The sequence below is a fragment of the Notamacropus eugenii genome, chromosome 4 (assembly GCF_028372415.1).
Source record: "Notamacropus eugenii isolate mMacEug1 chromosome 4, mMacEug1.pri_v2, whole genome shotgun sequence".
In the NCBI taxonomy this organism is placed as follows: domain Eukaryota; kingdom Metazoa; phylum Chordata; class Mammalia; order Diprotodontia; family Macropodidae; genus Notamacropus; species Notamacropus eugenii.
This window is the reverse complement of record NC_092875.1, coordinates 400,633,881-400,650,385: the sequence shown is the minus strand read 5'-3', so window position 1 is coordinate 400,650,385 and position 16,505 is coordinate 400,633,881. Positions and strand designations below refer to the sequence as shown.

The window sequence follows — 16,505 nt, the reverse complement described above, 5'->3', positions numbered from 1 at the left end:
TAAACACTCTAGGCCAGGGGCAGGGAACCTATGGCCTTGAGGCTACATGTGGCCCTCTAGGTCCTCAGGTGTAACCCTCTGACTGAATTCAAACTTCACAGAACAAATCTCCTTAATAAAAGGATTTGTTCTGTAAAACTTGGACTCAGTCAAAAGACTAGAAGGCCACATGTGGCCTTGAAGCTGCAGGTTCCCCACCCCAGCCTAGGCCATCAGTTCTCACAATGTGGTCTTGGGGAACCTTTTGGGGGTCTGAGAGGTCAAAAATATTTTCATAATAATATTAAGATGTTTTCATTTTTTATATGGTAAGTATCAATAGATATAACTGATATAAACAACAGCTCTTGGTGGGAGGGTGGGGGTGGGTCATCAATAATTTTTAAGAGTCTAAAGAGGTCCTGAGACCAAAATGTTTGAGAACTAAGGCTCTAGGCCTCCCCTAACTGGAGTAAGTTGACTTTGTAGAAGGAACTTCCTCACCTTAGAGTTCCCCATACCACTGAAATCACAGAGCCAGGCTTTTATTTAGCATCCTTTTATTCAACCCAAGCAGTCTCTAGCTGTACATGGAGCTGTGATGTTGATATTAGCTACACAGCACAGGGGATCAAACGCGCTGGAGAGAGGAAGACTTGAGTTCAAACACAGTATCAGACACTTACTGTGTGACCCTGGGAAGTCACTTAACTCCAGTTTGCCTCTGTTTACTCATCTATAAAATGGGGTAATAATAGCACCACCTCCCAGGGTTCCTGTGAGGATCAAATGAATTTATGTAAAGTGTTTAGCAAAGTGCCTGGCACATAGTAAGCATTATATAAATGTCAGCTATGACTACTATTGTTGCTGTTGTTATAATCACAGAAACCTTAAAGCTACTAAAAATGAAACATGACTATAAAAATTCAGATCACTCTTGGTACATTGATAAGACTTTCTTTCCTCCTTTTCCCTCCCCTCTAAGAACCTCATGAGAGCAAAACAGACCCTCATGATTCCCTTATCTACAGCCCTTCCCCTTTTGGGGATCTGGGCTTCTTTCTGCCAGAGCAATAAAGACATCCGAAAAAAGTTTCATCACGTTAGTAGACATGGCAGGTTCCATTTCAATGACTCTTACAGGTTGGTTGGTGACTCAACTATTCAGTGGCTAATACTTGTAGAGCATCCTCAGTGCCCTTCTGAAGCACTTGCTTTCTGAAAGGAAGGATGAGTGGTTCTCTCATTTACAAACAATACGCTTTATCAAGTTACATTAAAATACTGGTCCTTTGTTTTTCATTTTGCAATGGGAAGAATGGGATGGTGAGGGAGGATAGAGATAGAATAGAAAAAGAAATGGGGGTGGGGGAGAGGGTCCTCCTCATTGAGACATTTCTTTGAAAAATGAAAAGGACAAAAGGAAGACCCGAAATGCCAGACAAGCAAGATAGCTTTCAAAGCTATAAACTGAGCTGATGAAAAGCTTTAAAAGTAAAGCAAACTGTATATAACAAAGACCTGCAATTTTGTGTACAATCTATTCTACTATGCAAAAGCAGATGATCATTCTTTTGGCATTCAGAAAATTCAGAATAAAAAAAATAAAATTCATAAATTAGAAAATTAATAGCCCCCTTCCTTTTTATCTTCTTTGTTTTCCCAATTTGGGGAGGTGGGGAAGTGGGAGGATAAAGGAAAAGAAGGAAGAGGAAGGAAGGAAGTAGAGGAGGAGGGAGGAAAGAAGGAAGGAAATAAGGAAGAAAAGAAGGAAGAAAGGAAGGAAAGAAGGAAGGAAGGAGAGAGGGAAAGAAGGGACATTTAGGCATCTTCTTTAAAATGCAGAAAACAAAAGGAGAGCCAGAAAATAAAGCACAGACATCAGTATGGATTTGAAAGCAACAGGATGAACTCATTATATACTTAAAGAGAAAAATAAATTGCACATAAAAGGGATCTACATTTTTGTGTACAATCCTCTTTTTCTGTTCTACTATGTAGATACAAATGTCCAAAATTTCATTTGGTCCTTAGTAAGTTCAGAATAAAAATAAATTTAAAAAACCATAAATCCTTTGGAGGAAGACATAGAAAAGAGCTGTAGAGAATGTTTCAAATTTCACACCTGGTATGTAGCACAAAACTACCTAAATTCACATTCTTATTAGTTGGACTATTTTTTTATGAAAACACTAATCAATTTTTTTTACATTCTTCTTTCCCCAGTAGTCTCCTGTTGCAGAAAGGAGATGCTGGGAGTAAAAGGTTCCGGAGAGGTACCTTACATTCCTAATAGAAAGTAAAACTATACAGTCTCACACTGTCCCATTACTGCCATGGAACTGCCCTCAATCCAGCCCTATCAGCTGTTCAGGAGCTCCTATTCTGAATTTAACAGTGTTCAACAAAACTCCAGTAAGTAATATCCAATCCCACTCAATGCTAACGGAGGATTTGGACTAAAGGAGAATCTGGAAAGGGGCCACACCAGTTCTAGCTTGTCCCCAAGGATGAGTTCATCTGTGGCTCAGTGGAAAGAAGGTAAAAGAATCCTAGACACATACTAGGGCTCAAATATACTTTAGGGAAGGTCCAGGGTGCCCTCCATAGCCTTAGAAGGAATCTGACAACCTGAGAATGGACCTGAACTCCCTGAGAGGTCTGTGAGGACAATCTTTACGCAACGAGCCTAGGACAGATTTGGTCTATTTTCAAAAACAAAAGCTTTGGTGTGGGAAGAAGTTTGTTGGACCTTTTGTTATTTTTCTCCAGGGTGTTTTCTGGATTTAAAGAACTAGGAGAAAGATTTGGAAAAACAAAGTGAAAAGAAGTGAGAGAGAGACAGAGAGAGAGAGAAAGAGAGAGACAGAGACAGAGAGAGAGAGTAACTACAGTTAGCAGGAATTTTTAATTAGGAAAATAAAAAGTAAATTAGAGAAGGCTTTTCCTTTACATAGAATAATAATAGCTAACACATGTATATAAATGTTGGCTAGTATTATACCATAATATAATATATACCAGATGTTATTATATATGGTATTATTACATTATTTAGGGTTTTATGCATTTTAAAGCATTTTAGACAGATTATCTTTTTTGAATCTCTCAATAACCTTTTGAGGTACTTGCTGATATTATCCCCATTTTAGACAAGAGGCACCTGAGACCAAGAGACAGTTGGGTGGTACAGGGGATAGAGTACCAGGCCTGAATCAGGAAGACCTGAATTCAAATCTGGCTTCAGACACTTACTAGCTCTGTGACCCTGGGTAAGTCACTCAACCCTGTTTGCCTCAGTTTTTGCATCTGTAAAATGAGCTGGAGAAGAAAATGGCAAACCACTTCTGGATCTTTGCCAAGAGAACCCCAAAAGGGGTCACAAAGAGTCAGCCACAACTAAAATGCCTGAACAAGGGTCCAAGGCAGGATTCTAATGCAGGTCTTCCGGACTCCAAGCCTAATGCTCCACCCCCTGTGGCACGTAGTAAGACAAATACGTTGAATAACAGATTGAAAGCTATCAAAGTGGACATAGTATCATGCTACCAAAAAAGTCATTCTAGAACAAAGTATTGTTATGTGCTCACTTGATTTATCCGTGAGGATGACAACTCCCTGCTTACTAACACTGTATACGTTGTGGATGATAAACTTTGAGTTGACAAGCTTGGTATCCAAAACTTCCTCCAGGGAGTCCAGTTCAAGGATTTTCTGTAAACTGTCAAAAATAGTAATTTATAATTGCTTAATTCTTTTTAAAAACATGAAAAACATCTCAAAATCTGACATCATGAGACATCAATCTCGATAATACATTCCTTGTAAATTTATTAGCTCCGTGGTTACATGGGGAAAGCAGGGCAGGGACAGATAGGGTGGAGACTAACTTATAAGACACTCTTTAGTTATTAACACACTCATGCTTCACTACTACGGTAATATAAATCCCTGAACGCCAAAGATATCACTTTATAAGTAAAGATATTAAAATTATAGATGAGCCAGTTCAGTTAATAAGTATATTTTTTTGTGGGAGAGGAAAATACTGCTCTACTCATAATATTAACTTTCATTACCTGCAATATTTCATCTAAGAAGGAGACCAGATTTTCCATTCCCTGCCTCATTTAGCTAAACACTTTACTGTTATTGGCAAGTGTATGGAATTCTCTGGGCTTAGAAAAGCTCCCTGATCTTAACCATCATGCAAGAAAAAAAAATTGTATAAGAATGGAAAATGGAAAACTCCCAAGCTTCAGTGAAATCTTTTCTCTATGCATCATAGCAGCAAAATAGAGCAAACAAAAGTTGAAACTAAAGCTTAATAGTAAACATGCCTAATTAGTATAAACAATATGGATTTAATTTTCCAACTGCAGAAAATAAACCACGGGTAAATCTGTGTAGCAATTAGAGTAGAGGAATGTTCCTGAACGTTTTAATCAATAGCCACATTTAGAAAAAGCCAAAGAGACTTACTGTGATAATGTCATAGACTTCCAGATCTCCTCCACATTGGCCTCTGTCAGCTGTCTCCGGTAGACGAGGCGGCAGGCAGGCACTTCTCCAATTGCAATACTGTGACGCTTGTACCACGCTTCAGAATTCTACTCACCCCCACATCATCACCCCCCAAAAGAAAAAAAGTTAATATAAAACATTTCAATATAAAAATGGATTCTTTTTCTGCAAATTATATTCTGTGATTAGGTTCAAGTCAAAACTTGATTTTAAAGAAACAACTTTAAGTAAGCGCTAATTACCCTGACAAACCACTTGTAAGAGTAGGGGGTGGTGCTGTTAGTTACAGTAACATATAGATTGTCTAGGTATTTGGGATCATTGCACTAGCTCCCATGAACTCCATCAGGGAGCGCTAAATACTAAGAATGCTTGACTCTACATGGCATTCTTTTCTCTGACTTAGACAATGATTTAGAATCATGTGGAATAAAGAGAGAGAAAACTTGTCCAAATTAATGAAATTGTAGTATTTTTTTATAAAGAGATATATTTGTCATTTTTTCAGGAATTATGCATGTGATAAGCTAAGATAGAAACAGGTGCCTGCTTTGAATTAAATGGGAGGTGATCCCAAGCTGGACTGCCTTTCTAGAGTAGCTGATGCAATGAAAATGAAAGACAGAGGAAGAGGGAAAACTCCACAAAGATAGACTGTCCAAATTGCCACAAAATCTAAAGTAGAAGAGTCAAAATAAAAATTACTTAAATACTTGTGATGGGCAAAAAGAAAAAAGAACTTCATTGCTATGATATCTGTCTTAAGAAAGGGGCTGTTAACTCTTGTTCTGACCTGATACCAATCCTACTCATAGCACCGTAACTAAGTTTCCTTCCTTATCATCAATGAAAGTACATTCATGAAGTTCTGCTTTTTCTCTGAAACTCTGCTTTAATGTTCATAGACAGAATGTACTGCAGAACTCTACTCATGGTTGGAGAGTGGGGATGGTGTGAATGAGAAATTTATAATGTGTGTTCTAGAAAATGACTCATCAATGCACTTGTTCAGTCATATCAACTGTGTTTGAATCTTCATGACCCCATTTGGGGTTTTCTTGGCAGACATACTGGAGTGGTTTACCATTTTCTTCTCCAGCTCATTTTACAGATGAGGAAACTCAGGCAGACAGGGTTAAGTGACTTGCCCAGGGTCACACAGCTTGTACATGTCTGAGGCCAGATTTGAACTCAGAAGTGGTGGGGCAGAATTAGAACTCTGCTGGGGATGGAAGCTCAATTCCATGTGGACAGTCTCGGGCGGGTAAAGGTGGGAACTTCTAAATCTTAGAGTTCTCATGAGGCCCCCCATAAAACACCAGGGAATCGAGGAGTGAGACCGAGCAATCTCGTGTATTTCCGCCTCTTCCCGTGAGAAACGTGATGGGAGGAGCATACCCCTCAAGACTGTCCCGGATCTGGGCACACCTATTGTTATCTAACAGGCACGGTATTCAGGTGCAAACTATGCGGCCGGAGAGCTTAATTAGGGTCAGGAAAGCCTGAAAGCTCTCTTAGTGCGGAGGGGCCCTGACAGGACAGAAGGCTCCGTTTTTCCTCTCTTCGCTCTCCCCTCCCCCTCTCTCCCCACTTACACTTCTGCTTCCAATCTCTTATCGTAAGATCTTTGCCTCCTTGGGAGATTTTCTCTCTCCCTCCTAAGGAAGAATTCCCCCTGCACTTGTAACCAGGACCCTGAATAAAGCTTAACCCTTGTTCGACTCTGGAAAGTCTCTTCTCTCATATGTTTATCCGGTTTGGCCAGCCGAAGACCTGCGATAGAGGTAAGGTAAGACTCGGGTAGCCCTCAGGCCTCTAGGCCTGGCAGAACTCAAGTATCCCTGATTCCAGGGCCAATGTCTTATCTATCTACTATGCCTCCTATCAGTATCAATCAAAAATCTCTCCAGGCAACAGCCTCCTTCCCATTCCTCATCAGCCTTGGCCCATTCTAAGCTGTAACAAGCATGACATTGCTATGTATTATAATATCATCCTTCAAAAGCTAAAGGAACCAGTGGTCTCTAGTCTAAATTTGTTCTCACCAACAAGGATATACCAGGTACTAGGATGAAAATGATGGGAACTTTGGGGAGAAGTGATTATTGTATCTGCAAAATATGTGACCCACAAGAGGAAAGCTATAAATAATTTAAAATACACTCTTGATCTATGGAGAGAATATCTTTAGGAAGTCCCTCAGAACACTGGGTAGACACCCTGCAGTAGATTTAGGATAGGACATGGACAGGTTGTAATTTGTTAAAGGGAACACTCACAGACATTAGATGATAGATCCAGTGAGACATCTAAATGGCATAACTTGTGTGAGTGATCAAACATGGATACAGATATAATCCAAATTAGAATTGGATAAATACTTATGAATATGCTATGAGATTAAAGAAGGAAGTGGTCATTTCCAGCTGGGAGAAGATAAAAGAGGGCTTCATGGAGGAGGTGGCATTTGAGATAGGCTTCAAAGAATGGGTAGGATAATGCCATGTGGAGTTGAGAGTGAGGGAATAATCTGGGTCGTGGGAATAGTTTCAGCAAAGGGACAGAGGCATAAGAATGCCAGGCTGATTTAAGGGAACATCCCAAATCTGACTGGAGCTTTCAAAGACCTCTACATAGATTGACCTAACTTTCAGCTTTCTCTATCTCACCCTTCTCTAACGCAAACTCTCCACTCTATAAGCATCATAATCCCCAAGTCAAATTTGCTTGTATCATTCTTTCTTAAACACTCTGTTGATCTAAATGTTTCTTGTTCTTCAAAAGACCCAGCTTAAATCTTATATCTCTTTCATGCAAATCCCCTCCATATACTTCCACTGTAAAGGATCCCTCTCTCCCCTGAAATCCTATACTATCTATTACGTGCATCATTCAATACTTTAAAAGTAATTAGAAGGAAATTAAATTTTTTACGTACATGTATTTTATTTTCCCAAATAGATTATATTATAAGCTCCTTGAGAGAAGGAAATGTATAATTTATATTTGCATCTCCTCAACACAATGCTATGCTCAATAAACTGTTCAAAAAATGAATGAATTCTAAGTCATAAGCAGAAAAAGAGCTAAAAAGGAGGATAAGCAATAGAACTGAGCTAATAAACATGATTTTTTTCTCAGACTATACAAGCTAGTCACCTACAATAATAAAGATATATTAGCTTTCCTAATATTTCTCCATTATCTTCCTAAGTATTTTTAACATCTATTATCCGGATTCAATAGAAAGTTAATTGATTTTATAAAAATTAAACAAAATATTTAAAAACACAGCTATGTTATAATATAAGCCTGATTTAAAAATAGGGTCGTATGTAAGATATAGACAGATATATAGATCTATCTATATCTATCTATATCTATCTATCTATATATATATATATATATATATATATATATATATATATATATACACATACACACATACACACATACACATATGTATTCATTCTTAAGTCAGCATTGAACTTAAAGTCATGAAAACCTGAATTAGAATCCTGCCTTAGACTTTTACTAGCACTGTAACCCTAGGCAACTCACTTAAGCCTTCTCAGCCTCAGTTTCCTCATTTGTAAATGGGCATAACAACATCTACCTCCCAGGGTTATTGTGAGAATCACATGAGATGTTATATATAAAGGACTTTATAGCACAATATAAATGTTTGCCATTGCTATTATTTTTAAACTCACTATGCTCCATTTTTCAGTTCTAAATTATCTTAATCTCAATAGCCTCCCACCGAAGAAATTTAACAGTAGAGAAAAGAGAATGTGGAGAACGGGTATTTCACACTGGCTAAGAGCCTAGGTAATTTCTACAACTGGCAACACTTACTGCTGTTCATTGGATTTTTCCACTCCACAAATTCCCTCTCCTAATCTGTCACTCTCCACTGGTAACTGAGAAACTAAAGACAGTGATGAGAAAAAGGAGAAAAGGAAAAGGAATAAAGGATGGTATAGATCAGAACACAAAAAGTGATGACTGGTAAGAATCAATGGAGTATAAATGGAGAGTTCTATCTTGTATCAAAAAGAAAAAAAAAAGGCACAAAATTTCCACCATATTTTTCTGTCAATATTAGAACATGCATTAGAAAGCTCCTCATAGCAGGCCCTTCTACTGTTGGCAGGGACTTAGTTCCAGAATGTATTTAGATGAATGATACAGCATCAACAGAGTGATAGGTGGGAGACATGGGACTGGGTCGGGTGATTCAATACTATTTTCCACCTGCTATCCCCAGTTTTCTGTAATTGTACTTACCATAACAATAGGCCTCACAGGTATGTTTTCTTGGGTAGTGCCTGGTGGTTGATCACTCCAGTCTGGGAATTTGATAACATCACCTTGGTAGGGCAATTTCTTTGGGTATGGTTTCAGGGGTGAAGAAGGAGGAAACCTAAAATGAGAAAATTCTCTCACTTTTTCAGTTTTAGGAGAAAAAGACATTTTCATAAAGACCCTATCAACTGTTCCTCAAGGGAATTGACAAAGAAATTGCATACTTCAGTTGATAAATTATATTTCTCAGCCAATTAACAATATGCATATGTCCAAGTAGGTTATCAATTAACATCATTGAATAGAAGATCTCTGCATCATACAGAGAGAGAACATATACCCTAACAGAGAGGAAAAAATACAAAATATTGAACTCTTCCAAGAAAACACTTTCTTACCCAATTTGAATTTCACATTTTAAAATGTTTTCAGTAGGATGGCAAGCAGCCATGTTGTAGTAGATGGAGTTGGCCTTGAAGCCCTGAGGGCTTCACATCTGACACATACTGGCTATGCTCAATAAATAACTGTTCAAAGCCCTGAGCAAGTCAGTTAATCAGTTAGTGCTTTAAGCGAATGTCCAAGGCTATAAGGGGTGGGAAAGTACTCAACTAACTTTGATAGAGGGAGTTCATCCCAAGAATTCTCTACCTATAAAATCTGGTTCTTGTCTCTTCCCCTAACAGGTGTAGCACCAATATGATATTCACAGCGCCTACGGCAGCCATGAATATTCCAGAGCAATACTGAATCGCAAAATACAGCAGACTCTCCATGGAAGATAGAACCAAAACATTCATTCTGTCACCAGAAAGCCAAATCCATCATAGTAACAAAGAATCTATACACAATAACAATGCAGGGGGCACTACTATCCCCAAGCCTTCCCTCTGTTAGGCTTCCCACAAACCAGCTCCCTTGTACAAAAATAACAAGAAACTCTCCCACTCACACTAGTTGCTGCCTTTTCCAGCTCTGATTGCTCTCTGATTAACTTCCTCTCAGCTCTGCTCTAGCTCCACCTCTTTCTGTTCCACCCCTCCCTATTCCATTTGACTTGACTCGTGCCTCAGGCTTCCATGTGACTTAAGTAGATCATATGTGCCTATTAATGCATGGGAAACATCTTCCCATTAAGAAGCAAATTTTTAAAAAATAAAAAAGAAGCAAATTAACATTAACAATAAGCAAAAATACATTATCAATACAATAGGACACGGAAAAAGAAAGCATATCTCTAACCCAACTGGAAATCCTCATTAGCTCATAACTTCTAAGGTAATCTAAAATTGGTAACAGCTGTTGAATACAAAAAGACAACCTAGCGCAATAAAGAATCATCAAGTATTTTCTTAGAATCTGACTTTCAGATTTGGAAGAAGCCTCAGAAGATGTCTTAGTCCAGCTTGGACCCATCTAAGTATTCTACATATATGATGCTCAACAAGCGGTCATTCTCTGTGAGGGCAAAGATAACACCAAAAAAAAAAAACCCATCCATTTAGTTTGAAAGATGTTTTTGTACTTGTATTTTAAGAGATGTGTCTGATATGCTTAGAATTTACAACAGTTCAAAATAAGAAAACTACATTGTAAATATTCATTTCAGTTTTTAAAATGTTTTATTTTTTTATTTTTTGATTTTTGATTTTCTCTCCCTCACATCTCACCCAATGAAAAAGTTATTCGCCAATTAATGGGTACCTCCATCTATTTGCTAGCTATTATTCTACTTATCTGTTTGTACATATGGTCCTTCTGTTTCCTGTTTCTTTCATCTGAAAGATTCATTTTGAAGGAGAAAACTGCTGGTCCCATTCTCCATCTCCCCCAGCTCCGTCACCCCCTGCCTACCACCTCGATCACTATCTATATCCTACTCCATGCTTGTAAGAGGGAACATTACTTCCTGGAAAAAAGGCAATGTGATATAGTATAAAACACAGAGATATGGGAGGACAAAGAAGTAAAAAGTGGGTATTATTTTTAAAAATGCCTCTCAAAGAGTTGCGATAGATTCGGACAAGGATGAGATATAGAAAGGGGAATGATCAATGAAATGGCATTTTTCACCTGTCTCTGAGGAGAACACCTAGTATTTGTAGGTCACTTGAAAAAATCAGTCTTGAATTATTAGGAAACAAATGAAAATTTTCCTTGATATCTCTCAAGTTGAAAATTTAAGATGAAATATTAATAAATGAAACTCTGGACAATCCAGTTTCTAGGACAAGTGTTAGAGATAGCATCTAACAACATAAATTAAACTTCTGTTGGAACTGTCAAAGTTATCCTACTTTGCGAGCTATTGCATGATAGTTTCATCACATCAGACTAAAATCTAGCACAAAGAAATGTATTAACACTTCATTGTAGCACTGACAGGCAAAGTACAGTTAGTTAAACACTAAAAGGTCTGCCTTGAAACAATGAAGTCAGAAGATGATATTTCCATAAAGTGCAACAAAAATAATGAAACTTAACAGTTCTTAAGGGAGGAGTAATGCCAATGCAATATCCACAGCAGCCACTATGGATATGCCTGTGTATTTCCAGGTAAATTCACAAAATATAAACTCTCTTCTGCAAAGACAAAACCAAAATATTTATTCAAATACCAGAAAGCCAAATCCATCATAGTAACAAGGAAATCTATACACATTATCAATGTAGGGAACATGGCCATCCCCAAGCCTTCCCTCCATTAAGCCTCTCCACAAACAAACTCCCCTAGGCAAAATCACTCCCTCTCTCACTCACACTAGCTGCTCTGAAATGCCTGCTCTCTCTCAGCTCTGCCTCACTCTCTCTTCCTGCTGCACCCTTTCAGGAAGTTCCTCCCATTATGGGCTCCATGTGACTCAAGCTGTGAGCTGGGTCAAAGCTCAAAGCAGGTCAGGTTGGCCTCTTAAGGGGCAGGGAAGATCTTCAAATTTCCTTAACATTACAAGAGGCCAGGAAAAACTTCAAAAATTCCTGAAGCAATTTATTTTAGCTCACACATGGGAGGAGACATGATAGGTTATGTGGAACATTAGAAGTATCCAAAGCAAGACAAGTGCCTGAATTATTCTTCTTCGTTGCACTACTAACAATTTCAATGATTTGTAATAGAAAAAGAAAAATTAGAAATACATACATATATACATACATATATGTGTATGTATGTATGTATGTATAAAGGAAAATCCTCCTCTTGGCATAAGGCATCAGACTGAGCTTGCAAAATTGACTCCCCATATGTTTAAGCCACCATCTTATTTCAATTAATGTCCACTTGCTCTGAATACAGACTTCCTCTCTTCTAATTCTGAGGCTTCTTTGCTGTTACTGTTTCAAATATGAGGTGCTTCTCTGGTTCTTAATAATCAACAAAATCTATGAAATGCTTATATTTCAATGTTTATTCAAATACCTACAAAAGTGCTTATTTTAGATGTGTACAATATCTGTCCTTACTTATTGAAACATTTGTTTTTTAAATTTAAAACAAAATGTTTCTATATTAAATATATATTGAAATGTTTACTGATCCCCTTTATCCAGAAGTGATCTTGCATATTTGAGCTGCAGTATTTATTTATCCAACTCCCATGATTATTTGTGTCTTATCTATTCGTTCTGGTCTTGTCCATTCTATCTTTTCTACCCCAAAATTACAGGTCCTTTGAGAACACAGACCAAGACTTAATCCTCATCATATTCTCTATAGTATTCAATGTCTTGTATAATACTTGTTAATGAAAAAGAGTATGAAAATGCTGAGTATTTTTAATAATATACAAAACCCCAAATATGACTGCTGTGAGAGGTACAAAGGATTGTAAGACATAGTTCCTTGTGGCTTTTTGTTGTTTTTAATGATATTTCAGTCATGTCTGAATTTTGGTGACCCCTTTTGGAATTCTCTTGACAAAGATACCAGAGTAGTTTGTCCCTTCCTTCTTCAACTCATGTTATAGATAAGGAAACTGAGGCAAATAGGGTTAAGTGACTTGCCCAGGGTCACACAGCCAGATTTGAACTCAGGAAGATGAGTCTGAAACTATCCACTGTACCACCCAGCTGCCCTTCTTCTGTCTAACAATCAGCAATTTTTGGTGCTAAAAGGTATGAATAATAAAGGCAGGAATGTAGAATGTGAGCATATTCTTGTCTCCATATTTATTTATTTGCAGGTTAACCAGGAATTTTAGGGGAGAAGGGAGGAGAACAATATCTCATTGCTCTTGCCTTACACTACTCCTTGGATATTTCATTGGATGAAGTCCCTGAAAAAGTTAGAAGATAAACAGATAAACAATCAGAGATTTCACAGAAGTTAAAGGACAGACTTCTGATCCCAATGGTGCCTACTAGATGGCTTCTGCTTCCTGGCTGGCTGGATGCTGCTGTCATAGGCCTGGGGCTTTGGTCCTTCCTCCTAAGAAAGAGGCTTACTAATTTAAAAACTCTGAAAACCAGCAGATGGTAGCAGAGAGCAATTCAGAAAACCACACATAAAAACCAAGAAGAAGAGAGAAAAGGAAGGAAGGAAGGAAGGAAGGAAGGAAGGAAGGAAGGAAGGAAGGAAGGAAGGAAGGAAGGAAGGAAGGAAGGAAGGAAGGAAGGAAGGAAGGAAGGAAGGAAGGAAGGAAGGAAGAAAATGAATGGATGAAAAAGCATTTATTAAGCACTTACTATGGGCCAGACACTGCATCAGGTGTTGGGGGTACAAGTATAAGCAAGCCAGCTGCATCCTCAGAGAGCTTACATTTTAATGGGGGTGGGAGAGACATAACATATAGTAGTGAAGACCAAGTAAGAGTGCTTTATTTAGACAGAAAACAAGGATGGTGACAGGAGAAAATAGAAGAACTGACTGACATATGCCTTTCAGGAATGGTAGCTAGTGATGATTTATAGGAAAAACTCAAATCTCAGCATAACTAATATCCAGCAGAGAATACCCAATGATATATCACCAAAGAATATGAGTGGCTCTGCAGTGTGAGGAGTCTGAGGAGCCATGGCAAATATTAGCCCTAGCCACATGCACTCCAGAGTACCTGAGGTTTGACAATTGTTTGTACCCCTCCCTGGCCATAGGTGTGTACTTCTTCTGTTGGTATGGTAACCTGTGGGAAAGTACACCTCTGGATAGGGGGAGGGAAAGGTAATTCTGCAATCTTTTTGTATCATTTTTTTTTATTTGCTAAGTTATTTGTTTAAATACTTTGAACTGGTGCTCCTTTTTAGTTGCCTAAATAAAAGGTAGACATTGACGGGGACTTGTAAGTTATTTATTTGAATGGGTGGGGACCCTCAGAGCACCTCCAGCTTGGAAAGCTGTCTGAAGGACCAAAGAAAGGAGAGGAGTGGGCCTGGGTGCTACACATACATATGGATATCTTGTACTGGTAAATGTTTAACAATCAGCTTTTCTCCCCTCCTCCCAAAAAAACCTTAAGAAAAAAACAAAAAAAGCTTAATCGGCTCAATTAACATTTTTGTCCATCACTTTTTCTAAACCTAGACAATAAACAAAACTATAAATTAAGCCCTGATTTGTACCATTCACCAATTTCCAAGGTTTGAATGCTCATGTTGAAAATTTAATGATCCACTCTTGGAAACTGGCTCTAACACATCCCTATATCTAATAATATAGAGTAGTCTAATTAATCAGTGTCAAGTGAGCAGGATAGAGGATGTCTGCTATAGAATTTTGAAAGGATGAGAGATAGCTGTGAACTGAAGTAGTCAGGGAAGATTTCAGGTAGAAGGTAAGACCTAAGCTGGATTTAGGTAGGAATAAGAGTATGGAGACATTCCAGGACAGATTAAAAAAAAAACCCACTGTAAAGGCAAGGAAGCAAGAACCATACAAAGATCAGTGTGGCGGAAGATGAGACCAATGACAAAAACAAAGTTGGAGAAGGTCAGATCGTGAGTTATAACTTTAAATTGAGTAGAAGCCACTGAATATTCTGCTTAAAGAAGTGTTAACTTTGAAAAGAGTGATCTCTTTGAAGTCTACTGAATGGACTAGAGGGAAGAGACTGAAAGTAGAGAAACCAGTTCAAAGATTACAATATTCCTGTGTGAGGTAAGAACTCAACTAGAATGTTAACTGACTGAATTAGAGATGGAAATATACTGTATCCAAACCTCAGCTGGGTTGGAACCTTCCAGTTCCCATTTAAGGCCCCAGGCTATTCAGTCATTTTTCTCTCCTGGTCCCATTGGTGTATGCTTCTGCAGGTATAAAATGCACAAGAAAGATTATTTCCTTGGTAAATTAAAAGAAGCTCCTCCTCTGCCTCCTTACTATCCCAGCCCTTCTTCTGATTTCAGGAGTTTTTACCAAATGTGTGGGTTTTTTGCTTCTTTGTTTGTCCTTAACAGGGATAGAAGGACTTCTGCACATACATAATCACTAGGATGATACTCCTGTCTACCATATTCAAAATTCTAACACTGCTCATTGCATGACCTTTCATATTTCCAAAGTGCCTACCAGTGTGCTTCGCTTTCAGCTCCACGATGAAAAGTTATCCTCTGTCCCAGGAACAGAAAGACACAGCCATGGATGCAAGGGGTTCTCACCACTTAAGAGAAACAGCTGATAATGAAATCTGCCAATTTTGAAAGTGATTAACTAGAGAAGAGCTCCCTCTAGTGGGCTGCTTTTAGTTTTACATATTACATTATAAACTGCCCTGAATCTAATTAGAATCATAGAATTTTAGAACTAGAAGTGACTTTATAGAATTAATTTGATGCCCTCATTTTCAAGACAAGGGAATAAGGCCAAGAGAGGTCAACTGACATATGTAAAGTCACAGAGCTAGCTGTCAGTATAGCTGAGGTAGAACCTAGGTCTCATTCTAGATTCATCATCATAGGTAGCATTTACACAGTGCTTTAAGGTTTGCAAGGTGCTCTGTCTGCATGTTACCTCATTTGATTCTTACACAGGGCTATGCAATAAGTACTACTCTTATAATACCTCTTTTACAAAGGAGGAAACTAATGACTTATCCAGGGTGACGCAACTAGTAAGAGGTTGAGGCAAAACTTGAACTCAGGTCTTTACAATTCCAGCTCTAGTGGGCCACCTAGCTGCTTATTACATGTCTACTCATCCTTCCAATCTAACCTAACAGGCATTTGTAAAGCACCTATTATGATACCAAAGACAATCAACTCAAAAATAACCTTTGCTCCAGTATCTTTGCAAGTCAACTGGTGGAGTGGAGGTAGGTAGACAAGATGCATATAAATGTAATTTTAGGAGAGAAAGAATACTACCTAGAAACAGAAATAGGAAAGGCTTCCTCCTACATTGTAGGATGTATCATAACAGCTGAACTTTGAAGAAAGCTAAGGATTTCAAAGCTGAGCTGAACAGGCAATGCATTCTAGGCATGAGGACAGAGAGTCTGAGCCAAATCACTGAATCACTTAAGCAGGAGATGGAATGCCATATTCAGGGAACAACCAAGAGCCGTGTTTGGCCAGAGTGGATGAAAAGAGGATAATGCATTCAACAAACATTTAAATATCGACTTTGTGCAATGCACTGAATCAAATTATATATATATATCTGTGGCAAGGCAGTAGGGAGATAGGAACAGAAAAATTGACGGTAGCTTTAACATTCTTACAGACCACCACAACACAATCAATCAATGAGAATTCATTCACCC

General features: G+C 38.2%; 1 protein-coding gene across 4 annotated transcripts in view; it reads right to left on the bottom strand.

The window, feature by feature from the left end:
• Positions 1 to 16,505, bottom strand: part of DEPDC1B (DEP domain containing 1B) — a 172,306-nt gene that overhangs the window by 100,056 nt on the left and 55,745 nt on the right. For all 4 annotated transcript variants that reach the window (XM_072605574.1, XM_072605570.1, XM_072605572.1 and 1 more), the window contains exons 3-5: positions 8,797 to 8,932; positions 4,465 to 4,592; positions 3,573 to 3,703 (exon numbers count right to left, since the gene is read on the bottom strand). In XM_072605574.1, the coding sequence (XP_072461675.1) occupies positions 3,573 to 3,703; positions 4,465 to 4,592; positions 8,797 to 8,932 (395 nt within the window). The remainder of the gene's footprint in view (positions 1 to 3,572; positions 3,704 to 4,464; positions 4,593 to 8,796; positions 8,933 to 16,505) is intronic.